The following is a 23,825-nucleotide window of genomic DNA, read 5'->3' as shown; positions in this document are numbered from 1 at the left end:
GAGTCAGCATTAGCCAGTAAACCACAGTAGCCGCTCTCCCCATTGTTGAGGCTTCCTATCCCCAAATGATGATGTTTGGATGTCCAGTAAGCTGCAAAAAAACAGCAAGAGTTAAACAGCAGACCTTTCTAGCTGCGCGTCAAGCCTGTCAAAGACGTGTCTTACAACTGACAAGACAGGATTGTATTTGACATCCTGGTGCCTGCAGTTAATGATTTACCCAAATCTACTTAGACAAACAAATCGGGATTCAATAGCAACAGTGATAACAGCTTTCCGAGCTTCTATGTGTTGATTTGAATGCACATCATTTTACCCATTTTGTGTGGTGATTGACATAGTATGTCAGATACAGATAATTGTGTTGGTTATACAGATAATGACGTCTCTGTACCCCCCCTAGTATGTAGACCACGTTTCTTTTTCTGTCATCTCTTTCAGATATGACAATTATATTGCTTTTCCTAAAATGTGGATTTTCCACCATCATCTACTGCAACTCAAATGGTGATACTTAAAATGCATTATAGTTAAAGCTAGTCTAGTTTTATCAGTAAATAAAGGGTGGCAAAGGATTGATGCCACATTTGGCTACTGGCCAGATCTATACTAAGGACCAATTATAACACCCTAAATAAAAAGCATTTGTGCATAAATAACTTGTGGGCATTTGAAGTTGGACCACTATAACATGTTGCTGTGGTCAGGAAGTCCAAGACTATGTCAGTACATTCCAGTGGCAGCGTAAGTATGTCATCTGGTTTAAATAGTCATCTATTGAGTTCTGGGGGGCGGGGTTTCCACAAGAGGTTACTATTTAGCCAGAAAAACAAATGAACAATGTGCTGTTAGTAACCTGGTATTGGTCGTTTTATAGAAACATTTAGGGGGTGAGAGGGAGAGAGGGAACATAAATAGCAAGCTTGATTAGCGGTGCAGAGAAAGAGAGAGAGAGGTGTTTGAAGGGCAAGGGCCACGCCCCTTCTGGACTCATGAGCATCACACTCTCTCTCTCTCTCTCTCTCTGTGTAGTCAGCATCAGCCAAATTAGCAGGCCTTTTCAGCCAGCCCCGCCCCCTCATTAACACAGACCCTTGTCCACTCACTCTTTCTCTCGCTCTCAGACTCACTCTCTCTCACACACACACACACATATACACACCTCTGGGGAGTTGTGATGGAGGGTCCAGATAGCAGCCCTGAGAGCCAGTAGCAGTCTCTCTCCCCACTGCCCCGCTACCCGCTGAGAACCTCCCCTCTCCCCTGTTCTCTGGGACCCGAGGACCTCCCCTATGGGCCATTCTGCCATCATGGAGGGAGGGGACGAGGGAGAGAGAGAAAGAGAGAGGGATGGGCCCCTTAATTCAATACTCCAACCACCCCCCTCCAGCCCACCCCCCTTCTCGTTATCTCTGTCCATAAAGATGTGTTTTGGTTATCTGTCTGTGAGGCTGGCTTTTGTTCAAAAGGTATTGCCCTGAGATCAAGGTCTGGCCTCTGTCTAACCTCTCCCAGTGAGTTCTTATGGGAACATGGGAGATTGATACTGGAGTTAATTAAAAAGGGATGAGCCCTTGTCACGCGGCTATGTGGTTGACTTGTCTGATTTAATTTGTTATTTCAAGAGGAAACTCTTCCCCTATTCAATACGCTTGAGTGGACATAATGATATGAATGTGAAATTAACATGTTTTATCCGTAGATAGATATACATTAATGTGTTTCTTCCGCATGGTGTGTTCATATTTGGAATGCTTAATTGTGACTTCTAATTTGACAGAAGTCATCCATAATTGGTAGATACAGTGCTTTCGGAAAGTATTCAGACAACTTGACTTTTTCCACATTTTGTTGTGTTCTTATTTTGTTGTATATCAATCCACACACAATACCCCAGAATGACAAAGCGAAAAACACGTTTCTTTTTAAAATGTCAGTACATTTATTCAAATTAAAATACAGAAATACCTCATGTTAAATGAGGTAGATTCTTTTAATTTAATCAATTTTTAAATTGAGTTTATAACACAACATTTACCTTACATTTTAACCATTTAGCAAAATCCCACCTGGGAACACCACCACTAGTGTGCCTTTGAGTACCTTCTGGCTACCTTCTGATCACCAGTCCAACTCACTATCTAGGCCACCACTACCCCTAACACCACTACCCCAACAAAATGAGGAAAAAGTGAAGTGGTCTGAATACTTTCCACATACACTGCATGTCTTGAACAGACTCTTTATTACTATTACTTGAATAGAATATGTGAATTGAATTGAATATGTGAGGTTATTGCAGTCAGATGTGTAAAAAAGTACTGAATGAGTCAATCACCATAAACATAACTCATCATTATATAATGATTATAAATATGTTTCTTTTTGTTGATGTCATGCAGAGATTGACAGTCAGCCATAAGTGTCGGGAGTTGTGGGTTGTGTAGTCTTATCAAAGCCCAGCCAGACCTTGTGGAGTCCCTACCAGCAACAATGCTTGAGACAGAGCACTTGAACTTCTGTATAGGCACCCCCTCAGAACAACAATAGCACTTGATCATAGCAGCGCTCCTCTGATCAAACTAACTCTTACTTCAGTAGAACAGTGACCCCTGTTGTTACAAAGAGGGTCTCAATTCAGCCTCATCTTTTAAATGAAGTGGGGCTATGTTCTCTTGTGTGTATTAAGAATGTCTGTATAGTACTACCATATAGAACTTCTCTTCGGGGGGGGGGGGGTGCAGTGTGTGTGTGTGTGTGTGTGTGTGTGTGTGTGTGTGTGTGTGTGTGTGTGTGTGTGTGTGTGTGTGTGTGTGTGTGTGTGTGTGTGTGGGTGTGTGTGTGTGTGTGTGTGTGTGTGTGTGTGTGTGTGTGGGTGGGTGGGTGGGTGTGGGTGTGTCTGTGTCTGTGTCTGTGTCTGTGTGTCTGTGTCTGTGTCTGTGTCTGTGTCTGTCTGTCTGTCTGTCTATGTGTGTCTGTGTGTGTGTGTCTTCTAGCCTGTTTGGCTTTACTGTGGGAACTGGTGATCTGCCAGTGTTTCACACATACGCCCCCCATCCCTGAGGGACCCAGCCTCTCCAGTGGCTTCTTCACTGGCTGTGATGGTTATCAGTCGTCAGGCTCATCTCCCCTCATCATCCACCTCTAACCATGACAAACGGCTCCCCTGCTGGCCCTCAAATACTCACTATCTCACCTCAGCTTGTTAGTGCATTAGATGGTATCTACAGGCTCTGTGTGATGGGAACATCCAGGTTATTCTGCTCCTAGGCCTCATCTTTAAAGGCGCCTCTGTGTTTAATGATATTGGTTACCTTAAAGCCGCAATCTGGGATTTGTTTTGTTTTTTAGGAAAATGGCTGGCTGGCTGGCCAATCACTTGTTTAGGTTTAAAACTGAGAGATGGGGAATGAGCACATTTTGTTCATATAGTATGTGTACGTACATTTCCATATGCATTGTTTGTTTATGTTCTTGTGATGGCAAACAATGGAGTAGGATAAAAATATATTTTGGGTTATGAAAAGGTAAGGCGGTTTTGCTTAAGTCATGATGCATTTCAAAGGTATATTATATAAGGATAGATAGGTATAGGTATAATAGGTATAATAGGTATATGTCATGAATTGAAATGACCATTGAATGAATTCCCAGATCCCAGATGGTGCCTTTAGCTGCCCTAAAATGGTTTGAGAGCTTAGAATGGATTCTTCCGATGGTCAATGCCAGGGTTGGGTAACATTTCTCAGCTCTGAGAGGTTTTTATTTCTACGCAGGTACACCAGTCTCCTCCTTCACCGTGGTTATCTGTTTTCACATCCCCTGCCTCTGAACCTATTCCTTCAGTTCAATATCCTCTGGGAACCAGTGCTATGGTATTTATTATATAACTGTACGGATCATTGATTGATATGTCAACAATTGTTGGTATGACTTTGAATAAGGAAGAGAGGAATATAAACTAATTTAAAATAGTGTCTTCAATGTGTGTTGGTAAACTTATCTGTTCTCTTGCTAATTTTGGACATCAAGTTGGGATTTGTACATTATAAATTCTTATGTTTTTATGGGTGATTGTGAAAAGTAAACTGTGGTATTGTACTCCATGTTATTGAATGAAGTAGAAGCCACACATTCTAGTTCCAGATGCAGAAGTGTAGATTTTAATTGACAACGGTTTCGGCCCTAGCCTTTGTCAAGTCTTACTTATTAACAGAGGATGCTGGCATATGGCATTTGCCAAAGAAAACATCCACTGAACTCATTGATGGTGGAAATGTTACATTTCAATATACAAGCACAACAACACATATTTATTTTAGGGTTTTTTATTTGTGTTTTTGTAAAATGATGTGAGATATAACGCTGTATATATGTATACATCACCTTACAACAAAGGTTCTCCTACCACACACTGTATCACAATAAAATAACCCTTTTTTACATCAAAGAATTAAAGGTACCAATTATGGTTACTCCAAATTATGCTGAAAAAGCAGAGATCCATTATGTGACATTGAAAAAACATGTAGACTGTAGACTTATCATCGTGAAATAGAGGGATGTGGGAGAAAATGATGATGGAATGTGAAAAAGATCAACTCAATGTACCATGATCACAATGAACGGTAGCAGTAGGCTGGCTTCATTATTAGAGATGGACAAGTCTGTTTATTATGTACACTCAGAGCGGAATGCTTGTACCTTCTTACACAGATCTCTTCTAATGTTTATTGATACAGATGTCTTTTTTTGGGACTAATATTTATGTATCTCTTGACATTAATTTTGTGCTCTTCAGTCATGGGTGTGTGTGTGTGTGTGTGTGTGTGTGTGTGTGTGTGTGTGTGTGTGTGTGTGTGTGTGAGAGAGAGAGAGTTTGTGTGTGAGAGAGAGAGTTTGTGTGCGCCTATGTAATGCAAACTGTGTGTGTGTGTTTGTATATGTGTGTGTGTGTGCGTGTGTTACACAGATGTGCCACCTAAAACGGTAAACATTTACATTTTCTTCAATTCAATTTTGAGTTGCACTGTAAGTATTGTAACATATGGTTTATGTGAATATCACATTAACTTGTACATTTTTATACATCGTTCCTCTCCCAACATAAACATGAACAGCAATAAAGAGATCTTCCACTGTTTCATCACAACCGATTATCGGTTATTTTAACATACCTCTAAGCAAAACAGTTTTCTTCAAAAAAAAAAATCAAAACAACTTATGAGAAAACTGTCGCTGAACATTATAATTTGATACCTTTGTGAACTAAAGGATAATCTAAATCTGACTTGGGGCGGCTCAAAGAACACTTAGTATACTCCTCATTCAAGATCATAGTTTTCGAATAGTCTCAGATTTTCAAGCAGTGTACCTAAAGAAATTCTGAATTCTGACCAGTAAGAAAAGGTACCATTTTCGAAAACTCATGCCTTTTTTTCAGAAAATCCTTTCATTGTTATTGTATACACTCCTCTGTTCCTAATGTCCGTAGCTCCATTATAGTTCACTTTGTCACGAGTCACCAATCCATTCACCTGCTTACAACAGCAGCTGGGACTGAAGCCTTCCACAGGTCAACTGACTCTCCTCTGGGAAGGCCACTAACAGCGGAGCAACCGAACAAAACAGAACAGGGAGGAGAAAAAGAGCGAATGTGTACATGGCACGAAGGTGTCGGCAGCAATTTTGACGCACATCCACTCCAGGTAAGTAACCATCATCAATCCAACCTGGCTACTTCAATCATGTATTTGCTCCCTCTACCCTCCTCCCTCCCTCCCCTCCTCCCTCCCTCCCCTCTCTCCACAGACAAAATGGCAAGTCATCTGTGGTTCCCCCCCGTCCTGGCGGTCGGGGGACAGGACTCCACAGACAAGTCCTGGTCCTCGATGAAGCTCTCAGGGCTCCCGTCCCCGTCCAGAAGACTCCCGCAGCTGGAGTTGGACGACAGCATCCCCTGGAGGAGCTCCTCCTGGACCAGACGCTCCTCCCGGCCATCCAGGGTCCCCCGCGGCCCCCCGGGGGTGCCACCACCGCCATCACCCCCCACCACCCCACCCATGTCGTCCTGGTCGTCTAAGAGCTTGGCCAGGAAGTCGATGTACTTCATGGTCAAGCGGAGGATCTCGTTCTTGCTGAGCTTCTTGTCGGGGGGGTGGGTCGGGATGAGGCCGCGGAGCTCGGAGAAGGCCCCGTTCACATTCTGCTGACGCCAACGCTCGCGGCTGTTTGTGAAGATCCGACGTACGATTTTGGGTTGCGAGCCTGGAGAGGGGGATAAGAAGATGTCAAGCAGATGCTTATTGAGTGGGTTGTGATGGAAAGAAGCTCAAGTCATTCCCCTATATCTAAAGATGCTGCATCTACATTTACTGGCCATAATAGTCAACAGTAGTATGCGCTCTGTACTGGCCAAATAAATGTGTTGTAATAGTAATGTTATTTAATAAAATAAATATCTTTCTTGCAACAAATTAATATCTAGCTTTTTTTTTCTAAGACAGTACATTGTCATATGGTCTAAGTAGTTATTTAATTTGTCCTCACATAGGATGGTGGTTTAAAAGAATCTTCATTTTTAATTCAGCAGGCTAGATAATAATGCAGAATATTTCAAGGACAATCATTTTAAAGCATGAATACTATCGTTGCAAATATTACAGGGCTACTCCCCCTAAAAGCCAAACAATTGCTCAATGTGGAAGTGTATGATGGAAACTCAAACCTGCTTTTGCACATTGTGATTTTGTATAGAGGCTAGTTGGTGTATAAACTGCCCACCCTGTCTCTGTTTATCTTTGGCATCTCTTTTTCAATAAAGGCTGTCAACTTTGTTATAAAGTCCTTAATGAATGTCATTAATATGGCTACTTTTTTTTTTTTTTTTAAGAGCAAAGCCAATATTGGCTTAGCACCACGATCTAAAACGCTCTTACCGTTACCCTCGATGATTTCAACCTCGTATGGCGCTGGGCGACGTTTCATCCGATTGTTGGGAAACATTCCATATTGTTCCGGTTCGCCTCCGAAGCCACTGTAGAAGGAACGGAATTAAGCAGATTAATTATGGTAACGAAATCGCATACATAAAAGTCCGAGTAAAGGGGCTTTCAATCCACGTCATGTCCCCTCCCAATACCAACACCAGAATATGAGGAAATATTCTGATCTGTCCACAGGCCTTTCGATTCAAACCATGTTTCCCTGTATGATTTAGTTTCAAGCTTTGCACAATAACAGTATCCTACAGTTTATGTATGGCTATGACTAGGTGAAAAAGACAGATGAGACCTTATGTCCAATTTCGATTTTTATCACATATTGTCAATCATATAGGTTAGGAGGCAAAATGGTTTAAAATATGTTCATTATATTGAATATAAAAATGTCTAAATTAAATACAATGTATTTAAAGATTTAATCGGAATGCCTGGCTGAACCCATGCACTTGTTTTATCTTGCATCTCAGACATGTGAGAGATATTAGCATTTGCCAGCCAGTGGTTACACTGATGCAGAAGTATTCCAATGCAACGCATATCAAAACGTAGCCTATTTTACGACAATAAAAACAACAACATTTTCTCATCCAAAGCAAATGTGCCTTACCTGTTTAGGGTGGGGAGCGGTTGCGCAACGTTACTGTACAGCATGGCCCGAGCAGGGAGAGGGAACGCGGGAGGACTCAACTGCACCATTCGAGTGTCGCTCAGCGGGTCCCGGGGAGGCTGTGGCAGGGGTAGTGGTGGTCTGCACAACTCGGTGGTCTGCACTCTCTGGCTGCAGGCTGCCGTGGACTCTCTGGCTTTTATATCCGCTGATCCTCCTCTCCTGGTCAACTCAATAACCGGCACCTCCTTCCTTAACTCCCTGTGGTAAGCCGTTTCCTTGGTAACACCGTTAATGATGACAGTCCCGTTGCAGTGCTCCCCGGGGACGCCTCCCCCCCCCCTCCGCCGGCTCCCCGCATCCTCCTCCGACGCAGGCGTCGTGTCTTCCTGTGTCTCCCCCCCAGCCCCCCCCTCCCCAGCCCCCTCCCCAGCCCCCTCCTCGCCCCCCGCACGACCCTCTAGGGAAGTTGGCCTGTCATCATCATCCTGCGGAGACTTGCAATCCTTGTCTGGTGGGCTGAACGTCCCAAGCTCTCGTTTAAATGTTTCCATCATTTCGGCTATTCAATTGTGGGCCTATAGGCATAAGATTAATTCGTGCGTAAAATAGGCGTATGATTCAAATTCTTATAAAACGCACGCACGCACAACAGAGCATCGAAACGATCTCATCCAGCAATAATAATCCTGGGTGTCACCTGAAAATAAAAACGTACAGACACGGTGCATCAGGCTTATGTATTTCAAAATGAGCTTAAATGAGAGTTCAGATGTGTTGATTGATGATTTTTTTTTTTTACCACGAACGGGCAAGGAACCATATATGGTAACGTCGCTGACCTTGATTTTGAAGATGAAAAATATTTTTTAAAATGTCACTCAAGTAAAAAAGTCTTCTTATGTCCTCCAATAACACTCTGGGTTGAAATGTAGAATTTCAAAGTATTTCAATGATATAAAGGGTTAACGGTTTTTAATAGTCCAGGACGAGGGTAATCAGCCTCGTCCCTCTGTGCGCGCGACACTGTACTACTGTCAATAGGCTAGTTACCGCGCACGCTACCTCCACATGGACTCATTCAGAAGTATTTAGGCTTTAATGTGCAGCACATTCATTTTCTCACTACATCCCTTTTGATGGGGGTAAGGCTATACTGTGTCTGTACAAACGCACGCCCTTGCACTGACTCAATTAGCCCATGGTCAATCCCTCTTTGGAATAGTCATAATTATGTGAAACTATGGGATTGTGGCAGATTTATTGTTGGCAATTCAATTAGGCTATATAGGCTTAAAATGAACATACGTCATCAATCAAGAACAATAATCATTTGCAGCTATAGCCTTCGAGAATATGATCTATCTCGAGGCCTTGGTTAGCAACGATGTTGTTTTTGTATTGGAAAGCCATAATGACCTTTAAAAAATAGCAAGATATAGGCCCCGCTTTGTTCTTGTGCTCTATATATCCCCCTGACCTTGACCTTTTACAATAACTGACGGGGCGTATCAGTTCAGATCATATACGAGTCTCAACAGGGAGGAGCCGCTAATCGTTTTTAAACAGTGTTGCTTGTTTAACTGAAGTATTATCTCTGATGGCATCTTCAATACAGCAATGCCTAACATTTTAATGAGGTTGAGCGATGCATTAGCCATAAACGTGTCGATTTCCATTGCACTATTCTCATAGGCTAAGTATCTAATCATTCGGGCCTAATCACATTATAGACTTGTCGTGACGTTAGAATTATAAGGTTCTATCTCCATTTTTATCAAAATTGAGGTTTTTTTACATAATCTGATCCATTAGGTGTTTATTAATGCCTGTGTGGTGTTATTTTTTAAAATGTTGACATTTTTGAGTTAGTAATTAATAAAATACAAAGGTTCCATCTCACAGAACATAATGGAATGTAAAAACTTTGACGCTCAATATCTCTGAACTATCCTAAACGGAGATAGAACCTATCAAATAGGCTCACGCAGTGTTGCTTCTGTTCAACGAACGCAAGGCCTACCGTTTAACTGAACTATGATATCTGCTGGCATCTTCAATACAGCAATGCGTCACATTGTAATGAGGTTGAGCGATGCATTATTAGCCTATAAACGTGTCGATTTCCATTGCACTATTCTCATAGGCTAGGTATCTAATCATTCGGGCCTAATCACATTATAGACTTATGATAACTATGTAGTAAGCTTGTGTATTTTAAATTGCATGATGTTATAGAACTTTGGATTGATTGCATAATTCGCGGTTCATTTGATGTGTTTCGTTACATTCCATTTATTTCATGTGCTTATATATTTTTTTTTTTTAAAGGAACCCATCAGCACTATCATCGCTCCTAATTAAAATAGTTCCCTTTACATTATGTTTCTTCTCGACGAAAACAATGTCATGCTGATATGATAACCTATACATCACAGGCCTTTGATATAACCGTTTAGAACAAGTAAAGTGGTTTGTCGCTACACGGACATTATACAGCGTTTTGGCCGTTGATTTTGAAACATCATCATGCAATAAGTAGCATAGAGTTATTATCTAAACTAAAAAACATCCTAAGAATGAAAGAAAATCTCTCTCTTATTATATAGCTTAACAATGTATTAGCCTCAACACATTTTTAGCAATAACAGAATCAGGTTTAACAGGCCTGATTGTTTGCTTAACAGAAACATAACGACGGTCAATACTATAACTTCCATTATACTAGCCTACATTTAAGAAGTGTCAATTGTTCATTATGGATATAAGGTGTCATAATCTACAACAAATATGTGTTGCCTAGTACATGTAGCATTAATTGTCTGTGTGGATGTTCACTTGATGCCCATTTTCAAATAAAAGCATCGATCATCTTTGGATTTTGATTAGGCTACTGTATCGTGTTCAGTTCTATGTTTCTTTCTGGTATAGCAATAGATATAACACATGTTTATTCGATAGTCTAACCGCTTTTACGGATCGAATGCATCATGCATGGGCCTTACTTTGTCAACCATAGCCTATAATGAACGGAAAACAATAGGATTTTCAAAGAATAGGCTACATTTCCATTATAGGGTACAGATGGTATAGTACATCCAAAACAACAAATATGCGAAATTAGCCTATATCTTCTTACCGTTGCCAGAGTGTTGTTGATAAAGAATGTTGTTGATAGAATATGTGTGGAGCCATTTTGTCGAGGGTCATCCATGTCTGAGGTTTCAGATCCACTGTGTGGAGCTGGGAAGGGAGGGCTATAATATAATTCCACATCACGTCCAGTGCGCCTCAGTATGGGGAGCGGAACACGGGGGGCGCAATGTGGCCAGGAAAGATAAGCGTGCAGTTGAGACCACTCCGCATTCGATAAGCCCCTAAACCCATTATTTATGAAATGATTCATTATTATTTGGCTTTTTATCGAGGGCAAGCGCGAAGATTTTTTTTTTTTTTGCCTTATATTGTGAATGGACATGTCATGCAATGAAATAACAGCGGGGAATTTGAAAAATAAAAATCCATGGGTTTATAGAAGCCTTAGAAGGCTACTTGAGGATTCTTAATCAAATATGAATGAACTGATATTTAATAAAATATCTCAAATGTAGGCCCACATGATATCAGTGAGGAAGGATGTCTTTTAAAAAATACACACAATTTCAGCATTTTATGAAGGACGCCGGTTGTAACAACAGTGAAGGTGCTGCTAAAACTATAACCGTCTTCGCTGGTGAATTAAAACAAACTGTGAGTGCACGTGACGTAACGAAATTGATCAAGTATAACCTGTGATCAACACGTGCAGGGCTGCAGACTCACATTTCAGATTTGTGAAGAAAATTAAATCCTTTCATTTATGAACGGCAATGCGGTATTTTGTACAGTTAATAGGCCTAAATGAAACACCAGCAATCCAATGGCTCTCCAGTGGTCTCCCCTCAACTCTCTTAATATTCTAGGATCATTATGCAACTAAATTGTCTCAAGAACATCATGTGATTGAAGTGTTGCCCCCATCCTCCAAAGGCAATCCACACATCTCTTCCTCCAAATTGATGAATTAGTTGTTTAAGAGGTATAGGCCTATTTGTCCAAGATCGAACTTAATGGATTTGGAAACGCTGCAGTTCTCTCAAGGCTAATTATTACAGTATCCCGGTATATTAATCCACGACCAGCTAAATAGAAATGTGGATATACCATCATGATTAGACAAGGATTTCGAGTAGCCCACAAAACCAATCGTCATAAGCACTTGAGGGTTGTTGTTGTTGTTGTTGTTGTTGTTGTTGTTGTTGTTGATGTTGTTGTTGTTATTACTACTAGCATACTTGTTTATCTATTAGATGAGCAGGTGGATATGCATGAAATAAACACAGCCATAAGAAAATAAAGAAAAAATAATCCAACTCTTATGTTTGATCGCTTTTCTGGTTCGAGCGATTTCGGATGCCTTGGGAGACTTGGCATCATTTCGTGTAGAGCTCCAAGAGCCACCTTGCAGGGAGAGATAAGACGGTATCAGTGGGCCAACGACCTCAGGTTCATCCTTCAAAGCGGCCACCCAACATGGGTATTGTCCTACAATGTCTTGCCTATTCGAGGGGAAGATGTTTTATTCGAAATTCAGTTCAACTGAAAAAGACAATGTGTGAAGTGATGTAATGGCATAGCTTACAGTAGCTCTTGCTTTGCAAAGGCTGATTAGTCTGACGTCGGTCTATCACACGTGGACCTATATGTTCATGCCTGTTTTTTGAGCGTATAGTAAATCAGGGTATATATATATATTTTATATTTCAGTAACTCTTAATCTCTCAAGCATATATATATATATAGCATAAATAAGACATACACATGCTATAGGCTATGTATTTATCTAAACAGTTGAATAATAGGATGGATGCAAGTGAGAGATGTGAGATAGGCTTACATTTCTATAGTTTTTATTACTTGAGAAAATGTGTCAAAAGACAAATCTAGAATAACACGTTGCTGACATGTTCTCCTGTCACGACTTCTGTTCTTTATCAGCTCATCTCAGAGCTCCATGGTCACGACTACACCATAGAGCTTAACCACCTAGAGCCCCAACTCACAAATGCGACGAAACCTGCACCTTTACACTCTAGCCTATCAGAGTCTTATACGCAGTTCAGTTAATAATTAATAGTTTTTTTAAAATAAAAAATAAATGTAAAAAACGTGTTTTTTGCACCTCTGGTGGCAGAGCATGATGACATGACTGAGCGGTGCAATGAATCCGTTTTTGGTTTCGGTACCATGAAGACAGCATAGTGGTGTGCCTTGTGGGGTATTTATGTCTGTTTTAAGAAGTAGTCAATCTCTTATGATATAACTGCCTTCCCCTGACAACTTACCCTAAACTTAACCGCTCGAGGTTAAAATGCCTAATAGGCCTACTACTGCCTAACCGCAAGTCGTAATTCACGTAACTCTTAAAAGCCAAAAGCGTATACGTTACGCAACGTATCTTTCTTTTTTTCTTTTTTTTATCTTTATGTATCTTACAGCACAACAGGTGGTCAAACGCTGGTATAGCCAGATAATACGTGCACACAGACCGCATTTTCTTGGTCTGCAGAAACGACCCCCCCAAAACGTATTCTGTTGTTGGCAGTTAAGGGTTTGAGTCACCAGCAGCATTGCTAGGTTTTTGTTCACTGCACCCAAATACATATGACCGAACGGGCCTACCGGGCCCAGGCCCAGGGGCCCAAGAGCTGAAGGAGCCCTTTGCATTTCTTGTCTTAGGGACGTCGGTAGAATTATGAGCCCTATGAAAGAATATAGTATTGGGCCCTACCAAAACTAGACCTTATGATAGCATTATAAGCTCTTTCACACACACAAAGTAGCTGTTTATATGGCATTTCTTTTGAGTGGTTCATGAAGACCCCATTATAAGTTGTTATCCACCCCTGATCTGTCTGAACAGGGCCCCTAAATCATAAAACACATCACTGTATGCTCCTACTGTAACTGGGACACATGAGATTCCTTACGCTATATGAACATAACAAACTATTTTGAACAGTTTATAGGGGCCCATGTCTTGCAAAGAGTGAAGCTTGTGTGGGCTAGATTAGGGTTGGACGGTTTTAGGGTTAAACCGTCAGAAAACCGTTTATTTTTTTCATTATTATTTTTAACATTTAATCACAACGTCATAAACTGTTTGTGGGGAGCATGGCGCGTTCTGGCCTGCAGAGGGAGCCAGACTGTCGGTGGGAGATGGGTGTCTGTGCTGATTGCGGACAGGTGTCAGTAATCAGCCTCAGCATCCAGCCGGTGTAGGTACAGGATTTTCCCACCCTAACAGAGTTTCCCACTTTTTCGGTTCTGGTCATAGGTTCTGCCCTTTCCGGCCATAGGTAGCGCTATGATTCGCTATGATTCGCTATGATTCGCGATGCCAACGATGACGACGAAGACCCGTTAGTAGATCTGAAACTGTGTGTTGTGTGTGTGTGTTTCGCGCGCATCGCGCGTGTGACCAATGTGTCACAGTGTGTGTGTTCAAGTGGTATCTTTGTAATCATGACACGGTAGACATTTCTAAGAATGTATTTCACTTTTTCTGAGTATAATAATAATAACATATATTTCAACCCTTTGTATATATACACATCTCTGCATTCTCTGTGCCATTATGCTTGTTAATCATTTTAATTCGTTAGAGTAAACTAATAGGTATGAAATGAAAAAAAGATTAATTACCTTTAGCTATGGTTAATGTAATAGAATGGTAGAGATGTATTAATTACTATGGCCACACCCCTCTTCTTACCATATGACGCATGAAATACTTGGTTTACCAAATCCTTTCTCAATGTTTTGTAGTCTTCCTCAATCAGATGTGTTTTTTGTAGTAAAGCAACACGATTGAATGAAATGCAATGAATTTATTGTAAATCAATACAGCATGAAACCATATTTACATAAACATGGATTGACCATACACAAACAAAAACGTATTCATTCACAAATTAGCTGGAATCAAGTAAAAACATTGTGTAGGTTAACCGAAATATAGCATGTGTACATATACATACTATATCTTATTTGGGAAAACCTCAAACAAGCAGAACCATGAGATTAACCACACCAATGAGGAGTGTTGTGACCCCCACAAGGGACCGGGTATTGTCACCACCATAAGGAGTGGAGATGCTACAGAGCGGGAGCTATGGACAGACAGGATGCGTCAATGGGTAACAGCCGGTCTCCGGCAGGACAATTCCATGGCCAATGTTAATAATGCTGTCTAGTCTGTCACCAGGCCGATCCTGGACGTAGGCCCCAGAGAGACGGAGGGAGAGCCTGGCAGTTGAAAGCGTGGGGCCTGTAGCCACATGAATGAATGAATGAATATTGTCATTAATACAGTACAGGTACCATACAACGAAATTTAGGAGGGGGGGCTCCCCTGGTGCTTGGATTTTTTTTTACTAAAAACAAGAGGGGAGAAGAGCTGGTTTACATAAATAAAGGCTATATACACTATCCACTATACTATACTACTATACTATACAAATAAAACACTGTGCTGTACTCTATGCTATGCTATAAATATCCTAACATTTCCTATCTCTGGACCTTATGTACACAAGGGTTGTCATATTGCACATGGTATTATTGCACATTCATTTAAAGTGTTGCAGTTTGCAGGTTTGAAATGTACACAGTTGTATTTCAATATTGCACTTATGATTACAATCTAGTAGCTGCCATCAAATTGTCTAGATTGTCCAGGGCCTAGAACCTAGGTCTTTGCTGTGTTCAGGGCCTGAATGGCCCTAGGGTAGAAGCTGAGCTTCAGTCTACACATCTAACCACATACGTCACATACATACAGTTACTGCACATACACACTTAGTGTGTGTCCTTGTATTAACAATAATAATACCTCTCAAATTAGGCCTGATGAACGGCTTCAGCTGGGCAACGTTCACACCCTGCTTTAGCTGAGGCCCTTTGGTGCTGGACAGCATCACCACACCCTTGGGTGAGATGGAGGATATGATGTGCGGCCCAAACCAATTGGCCTCCAGTCACCCTCCTTTCCGTCCCTCCTTCCGCTTGTTTGCCCGTAGGACCTCATCCCCAACTTTGAAGTCAAAGGATTTGACCCCCTTTTTGTTCCGGCCTCGTAGGCCTTTTTCTGCCTTGCCTGGGCAATTTGGCTGTTCTGGTAAATCTGAAAAATTGTTATCATTTAATTAATTGTCCCTTGAAACATATTCATATTTTGTAGCATATATTGCCATTGTATGCATATTTGTTATTATTAGATATTATTATGCATAAATTGCCATTTTTACATCACCTTTGCATGTAGATCTGTAACTTCGACAGTCTTCGCCTGTACATCCTCCTCTGGCAAATCAACCACAACCACAGCTGAGTCGTCACCCTCCTCAGTCTGTGTTGTGTTGATGACACCTGGGCTGCGAGGGTGCCGTCCGAACAGTGCCAAGTACGGGGTGTACTTGGTTGATCGCTGTAAAACAAAACAAAAGTACAATCAATAGCATTTCACCATCTTTCTATATTGTTTGAATTGTTTTTTGTTTCTTTCTATGTTTGTTTGAATTGTTTACATATGCAGTTGTTACACAATAGTAGTCTACCTGCTTAGAGGTGTTGATGCTCATTACGACGCCCCTCAAATGGGCATCCCAGTCGTTCTGTCCCTCCCCACAGTACTTGGCAAGCGCAGTCTTCACGTTGCGGTTTGTGCGCTCGTCCTGTCCATTGGCCTGGGGGTGGTAGGCTGACGTGATGCAGTGTTTGACACCCAGAGCCTCAAAAACACCACGGTTGACCTGCAGATGCATTAGTGTATGCAATTAAATTAGATTAAATTACAATTATCAAATGTCACACATCACATACACTGTGTCTTATATACATAACTGTACCTCATTCACAAATTCCCGTCCTTGGTCGTTAATGATCCTCTCTACCAGTCCAAAGTCAAGAAGAATGTTGACTATCTTCCTGGACACCTCATTGGCTGTTTTGGTGTAGAGGGTTTTTGCCACAACCCACTTGGTGAAGAGGTCGGTTGCAGTCAGAATGTATCTGCAATGAAAAATGCAGATTGTTCTCCATTAGCTACAGCATTGCAGCAGCTATTCCATGGGGTCCACCAAAAACTTGCTTCATAACTTTTATTGACTTATCCAATACATGATGTCAGCTTATCTCACTAGCTTTAACTAAAAGGGGTTACACATACTTCTGTCCAACATTCAGTAGCTACCTTTTGCCCTTTGCAGTGGTGGGAAGTGGACCAATGAGATCAATCCCCAGGACACTCCATGCCTCTTTCACTTGGATGGGATGGAGTACAGGTGCAACTGTCTTTATTTTCTCATGATGTTGACAGCGGGGGCACTCATCAACCTTTAAAACAGTGACATTTCAGAGGAAATTATCTAGAGTCAGAGAATTCTTGATGTGGTTGAGGCGTCATGTTGGTGGTGGTGGTCAGCTGCTGGGCTTAGTGCCTTAGGTGCAGAACCGCTGTGGTTGAGGGGCCGCGGCCTGTATGATGGTCTGGGTGTTCCAGTGCAGAATCAGATTGTGGTCGGTATGAGAATTACACAAGAGTTGGAGATCTTTGAGTAAAAGATCATTGCTAACGGGCAGTGTATAAATTACAATGTTCACACACACCATGCACTAATAACATCAAAAACTCACCCATTTTGTGACATCCTCCCGCAAGGTGGACCAGTGGTAGGACGCCATCACCTTCTCCAGCGTTCGGCGTCTCCCTGGATGACCCCCAGTCTCATGGTTGTCGTGGCACTCCTTCAGATCAAATCAAACTTCATTTGTATAGCCCATTTCTCACAAAAATGTGACACAATGTGCTTCACAGAGAGCAAAGAAGATAAAACAACAATAGAACAGATGAAACAACAATAAAGACAGACATTTAAAAGGCGAGATTGAATAAGTAGGTTTTGAGGTCTCCAACAATGATAATCTTGTCATAATTGGGAAAGATGATGGACAAGAACTCAAGTCAGATATGAAAGTTACCATCAGGACATCACGAACTCCATCTTTGTTGCACACCACCAAGCGAAGTTTGTCCTTGCACTTATAGTACAACTCCTCACCTGATGCAGCAGAAAAATACAGCATTCATTTAGAAGTGCAAATATAAAGCCACTGGAAACAGGTTTTATGCACACAATAGTTAGCAGATGCTTAATGAGATACTCAATTTTGATATAGGCCTATGCATTTTCGTCATTTCAAGCAGTGGCTTCAAGAGTGGATATAACATAGTTATTCACACTGACTTACCTTTCATCAAGTAATTCTTGGACGCCTTTCGAATCCTTGATTTAAGGTTTCCAACCTTGGGCATGCCAGGAGGATACATATCATGCATCAAGTCTCTCTCTGTCGCGCGCAACATCCGCGCGCAACATCCATGTATCTTAAGGTAGCTACAGAGATTAGATCTATAAACAGCCAAAATTACTGATGGGTAAAAATGGCGGTCATCATGTGATCGTAAGTCATCGTCGTCAGTGAATCATAGCGCTACCTATGGCCGGAAAGGGCAGAACCTATGACCGGATCTGGTAGGGTAGGAAAAACCTCCAGGGTCGGAAAATCCGGTACCTACACCGGTCTTATAACCTGTGTGTGTTTGTCCCCCTGGCAGGAAGGAATGGTGGCGAGGAACGAGACGAGCGAATCCCAGCCGAGCGAACACTCGAGAGAAAGAGGCGAAGCGAATAGTGATGGCGAGATGAAGCTTCTTGAACTGTTGAAGCTTTCCATCCAATTGCGTCACACATGGACCGAAGCTTCGTGTTGCTTTATCTGCTGTACTGCGCCATCAAGTGGACAATAAATGTATAGCAGGCAGAGTGATAATGACACCGTGGCTTTGGTGTGTGAAGCTTTGAATTGAATAAATGTGCTTGTGTTACTAGGAACAACAACATTTTATTCATTTATTCATTTTTATTTAAAAATAACAATTTCTCCACAGTGCTGGGCTTCAGGCGGTTTCTTTTTTTTTTAGACGATTTCACCTGCTTTTGAAAATATCCTTTCACAGGGCACAGATGAAGCTGGGGTACATAGAAAATTAACGGCAAGTTTATACAAATTAGGATACACATTTTTGTGTTCTTCCCAATACTGTAGGGGGTTCTGCATCCTTTCGATGTTTGGTTCAGCCAGGTAGGTATGGACCTCCACTGTTGCGTCTGCAGTTCCATTTTGGGTCCTCGCCTGCAGGACTGTGGTGTCTAAACGACGCCACAGTTTGTTACCTAAGACAGACAAACAGGCTGTCAGTGTCAGTGAATATATACAATAAGACAATTAGAATGTATCCAGTATACATTACCTTGAGTCACAGGCTGCGAAGCTTCTGATATGGGGGGTTGTGATGACGAGGAGGAGGAGGAGGAGGAGGCGGAGGAGGAGGAGGAGGAGGAGGAGGAGGAGGAGGAGGCGGAGGCGGCGCTGTTTCGTATAACGGTAGCACATTCGAAAGTGAGCCTCCTTTCGGCCTCTGCTGCTTTATTGGGGCTAAAGAATCCTATCTTTTTAAAACGTGGATCAAGCAGTGTCGCCAGTGACATTACGCTCATTGATTGCAATGAGTACAGCTTATCCTTTAATTGGGTTAGGGTCACTAGTGTTTATTGATGATGTGAAGACAGAAGCAGACAGATGAATTCTGAAGTGTTTAGGGATATTCTGTCTGCTCAGATTCAGACAAATTCAGCAAAGTTGATTGGATGGTGCTTCACAATACAGATGGACAATGACCCAAAATATAGTGTGTAAGCAACCCGGGACTTTTTTAAGGCAAAGAAGTGGAATATTCTGCAATGGCCAGAGTCAATCACCTGATCTCAACCCAATCAAGCATGCATTTCACTTGCTGAAGACAAAACTAAAGGCAGAAAGACCCACGAACAAACAACAACTGAAGACTGCTGCAGTAAAGGCCTGACAAAGCATCACAAAGGAGGAAACCCAGCATTTGGTGATGTCCATGTGTTCCAGACTTCAGGCAGTCATTGCCTGCAAAGGATTCTCGACTAAGTATTAAAAATGAACATTTTACTTACTGTATGATTGTTAATTTGTCCAATTACTTTTGAGCTCCTGAAAATAGGAGACTGTGTATAAAAATGGTTGCAATTCCTAAATGTTTCATACAATATTTTTGTTCAACCCCTTGAATTAAAGCTGAAAGTATGCACTTCAATTACATCTTGATTGTTTCATTTCAAATCCTTTGTGGTGGCATACAGAGACAAAATTATGGAAATTGTGTCACTGTCCAAATACTTCCAGACCTAACTGTATATAAATAAAAGAATGTCAATGACCCCAGGTGTGGGACTTTATTAGGTCAAACACAATGTATAGGTGTGTTGCAAGCAACACAAATGCCCAAAAAAGTGTACAAGGGATCAAATCAATTGTATATACAAGTTTTATTTGTATAGCGCATTTCTTACAAGATGCGACTCAATGCGCTTCACGTAATGACAGATGTTCAGTGTCCAGTGTAGTGTTCAGTGTTGTGTCCAGTGTCCAGTGTAGTGTTCAGTGTTGTGTCCAGTGTCCAGTGTAGTGTTCAGTGTTGTGTCCAGTGTCCAGTAGTGTTCAGTGTTGTGTCCAGTGTCCAGTGTTGTGTTCAGTGTTGTGTCCAGTGTCCAGTGTAGTGTTCAGTGTTGTGTCCAGTGTCCAGTGTAGTGTAGTGTTCAGTGTTGTGTCCAGTGTCCAGTGTAGTGTTCCGTGTTGTGTCCAGTGTCCAGTGTAGTGTAGTGTTCAGTGTTGTGTCCAGTGTAGTGTAGTGTTCAGTGTTGTGTCCAGTGTCCAGTGTAGTGTAGTGTTCAGTGTTGTATCCAGTGTCCAGTGTAGTGTAGTGTTCAGTGTTGTGTCCAGTGTAGTGTTCAGTGTTGTGTCCAGTGTCCAGTGTAGTGTAGTGTTCAGTGTTGTGTCCAGTGTCCAGTGTAGTGTTCAGTGTAGTGTAGTGTTCAGTGTTGTGTCCAGTGTAGTGTTCAGTGTTGTGTCCAGTGTCCAGTGTAGTGTAGTGTAGTGTTCAGTGTTGTGTCCAGTGTAGTGTAGTGTTCAGTGTTGTGTCCAGTGTAGTGTAGTGTTCAGTGTTGTGTCCAGTGTTCAGTGTAGTGTTCAGTGTTGTGTCCAGTGTCCAGTGTAGTGTTCAGTGTTGTGTGTAGTGTAGTGTAGTGTTCAGTGTTGTGTCCAGTGTAGTGTAGTGTTCAGTGTTGTGTCCAGTGTAGTGTAGTGTTCAGTGTTGTGTCCAGTGTCCAGTGTAGTGTTCAGTGTTGTGTCCAGTGTCCAGTGTAGTGTTCAGTGTTGTGTCCAGTGTAGTGTTCAGTGTTGTGTCCAGTGTCCAGTGTAGTGTTCAGTGTTGTGTCCAGTGTCCAGTGTAGTGTAGTGTTCAGTGTTGTGTCCAACCCCCAGTGGTCAGACACGGACAGCTCCGTTGGTGGCCAGTCGTCCCTCTGCTCGGGACCACAGCTCGGCGCCTGCAAAAAGTCAGCTCTCAAAAACAAGAAAACAAGCAATAAAAATAGGGGGATAAGTAATCGGTAGACATCTGAGAATGTAGCTATTGTGAACTTTTAAATTACATTAAGTGGTTGAAGACAACGCAGCGTTTTTTAGCCCTGCCAGCTGTACATCTTATATGCATAACTGCATTTTGTTGTTGGTACTTGTACTCAGCAATGACAATAAAGTTGAATCTAATCTAATATCTCTCTAATATCTCTGATAACGCTAAACCACATAGGATTACCCAATTAGCCAAGCCAGATGAACAAAACTACGTGCGAAACAGCCGCGTAACACATGCAACAACCTAAATAATAAATACACATCTGAAAACTATAACATGTTCATGAATAATATTTCGAAATTCTCACCTGAGCTGCATTTGCCATTGTATTTGTAATTCTTCTTCTTCTTATCAATTGCGTGTTCAAATTATTGTTCGTTAAATGTCCTATACAATGTCGCCGTGTTTTTAAAATCCATTTAAGATCCTTCAAAATCTCGCGGTTTCTCGCGGTTACTTTTACCGACGCGCTTACGATGACGTGGTCCAAAAATGGTACATCACATTTCCGGGTGATAGATTTGATGCGCGCAGTTGGATATACTTGCAAAAAATCTAGAAGCGAACACTGACGCTGTCTCTGCCGGCGCACGGGGTGTTGAGCTATTACAGAAACAATAAACGTCGAGCTGGTTGTACTCCGTTCCTCTGTGTCGACCTGCCTCTGTGCTCGAGACTGTTACATCTGGCGCCCAACGAGCGGGCACAGGTCACCAGGTCCGGCCCCAGAAGATGGGGGAGCTAGACGACGGCCGCCCGTCGCTACGTGCCCAGCAGCAGAGGGAAGAGGAGCTGTGGCCTTGGAGGCCTCCGGGGGCGGAGGTGGTGGAGTTGCCGGTACTCGAACGATTTATCCTGGGTCTACCGGCACGCACCTCCGCCGGGGTCTCCTGCCGCCGGCCCGCCGACAAGTGGGCTGGACGCTGTCTCCTCTGGCAACCCCGGTCACGCGCCCTACCCCGACGCCGGTACTGCGCCATGATGAGTACGGGTGGCAGACATCCGGCCAACTTCCGACCCGCAGACGGAGGAGGGGTGCTGGCGGTGCGGGCAGCCGGGCCACTTCCGCCGGGAGTGCCCCGTGATGGAGGTAGGCCCCGTGATGGAGGTGGGCCAGGTGGCCCGGGAGTGCCCCGTGATGGAGGTGGGCCAGGTGGCCCGGGAGTGCCCCGTGATGGAGGTGGGCCCCGTGATGGAGGTGGGCCAGGTGGCCCGGGAGTGCCCCGTGATGGAGGTGGGCCAGGTGGCCCGGGAGTGCCCCGTGATGGAGGTGGGCCCCGTGATGGAGGTGGGCCAGGTGGTCCGCGTCGTCCCTCCCCCGTGTCCAGGACAGGCGTACCTCCTCCTTAGGCGAGGTTTGCGCGAGCGAGATGGTTGAGTTTGCTGAAACGTCCAGCTGGTTGTACACCGTTCCTCTGTGTTGTTCCTGAAGCATATAATGTGCATTGCACTTTAACTTTTTAAATGTTTAATGTTTTTAAAATTTGTGATATTTGAATGTTCCTGACGAAACTTGTAACCTACGCGTTTTACGTTTGACATTTTTTTTTGTTGCTGAAACGTCCAGCTGGTTGTACTCCGTTCCTCTGTGTCGACCTGCCTCTGTGCTCGAGACTGTTACATTTAACTGTTATATTTAATAAACACCATAAAAGAGTGTGGTTGAAGATGCTATGGAAGTGATTTTTGTAAACATTGTCAATAAATTAACTGTCTAAAAAGACGTGTCACGTGACAGCTTCTCCTCAGAACAGAGAATAAGGGAACAGTGTTGCCAGGCTGGGGGTATTCCCGCCCAATTGGGCTACTTATGATCACACTGGGTGGCTTTTAGACTGTGGTTAGGCTGGAAAACAATTCCATCTGGCAACACTGTTAGGGAAGCGAGATTTATTTCAATTTTTTATTTAACCTTTATTTAACCAGGCAAACATGTAAGAACAAATTCTTATTTGCAAATGCAGCCTGACCATAAAGCAGTGGCTCTTTGGGGTGGGGGGGGGGGGGGGGGGTGGGAAGCTAGAAATAAAACAAGGTCAAGTAATACAATAAACAATAAAACAATGGCAAATACAGATGCATTAAAATACTAACAGTCAGAGAGAGGGGAGAGAGACGGAGGAGGTAGGGGAGAGGAAGAGCGGAGGTGAGGGATAGAGGGGGGAGTGGAGCAGGGGTACTTAAAATGAGGCAGTGATGGGTTATGGTGTTTTGCAAAGTATGGATTTGTAGATAATATGAAGCCAGTGACAGAGCCGTCTGCTGTGAAGAGATGTCCAGTCTACAAGGGTGTACAGATCACAGTGGTGAGTTGTGAAAGGCGCACCAGTGGCAAAACGAATGGCGGAGTGATGGAGTGTGTCGAGTTTCCTGAGGGCAGACTGAGATGCCATCCTATAGATGGTATCGCCATAGTCAAATATGGGCAGGATGGTCATCTTGACAAGGGTATGTTTGGCTGCACGGGTGAAGGAGGCCTTGTTCCGGTATAAAAAGCTTAGGCGAGCTTTGACTTTTGTCTGCAGGTGCTTTATGTGGGTGATGA

At 42.7% G+C, this 23,825-nt stretch overlaps 1 protein-coding gene across 1 annotated transcript; it reads right to left on the bottom strand.

The window, feature by feature from the left end:
* Positions 1 to 5,824: 5,824 nt before the first annotated feature.
* tal1 (T-cell acute lymphocytic leukemia 1) lies at positions 5,825 to 8,165 on the bottom strand (the record flags this gene model as incomplete). The annotated part of the gene is made up of 3 exons (XM_080529390.1): positions 5,825 to 6,267; positions 6,939 to 7,036; positions 7,612 to 8,165. The coding sequence occupies 3 exons, from the start codon at positions 8,163 to 8,165 to the stop codon at positions 5,825 to 5,827; spliced, it is 1,095 nt and encodes a 364-aa protein (XP_080385516.1).
* Positions 8,166 to 23,825: the final 15,660 nt, after the last annotated feature.

Source organism: Nansenia antarctica (assembly GCF_963989245.1).
Source record: "Nansenia antarctica genome assembly, chromosome: 1".
NCBI classification, from domain to species: domain Eukaryota; kingdom Metazoa; phylum Chordata; class Actinopteri; order Argentiniformes; family Microstomatidae; genus Nansenia; species Nansenia antarctica.
Note: the sequence above shows the minus strand (reverse complement) of the source record. Positions and strands in the feature narration are given on the sequence as shown.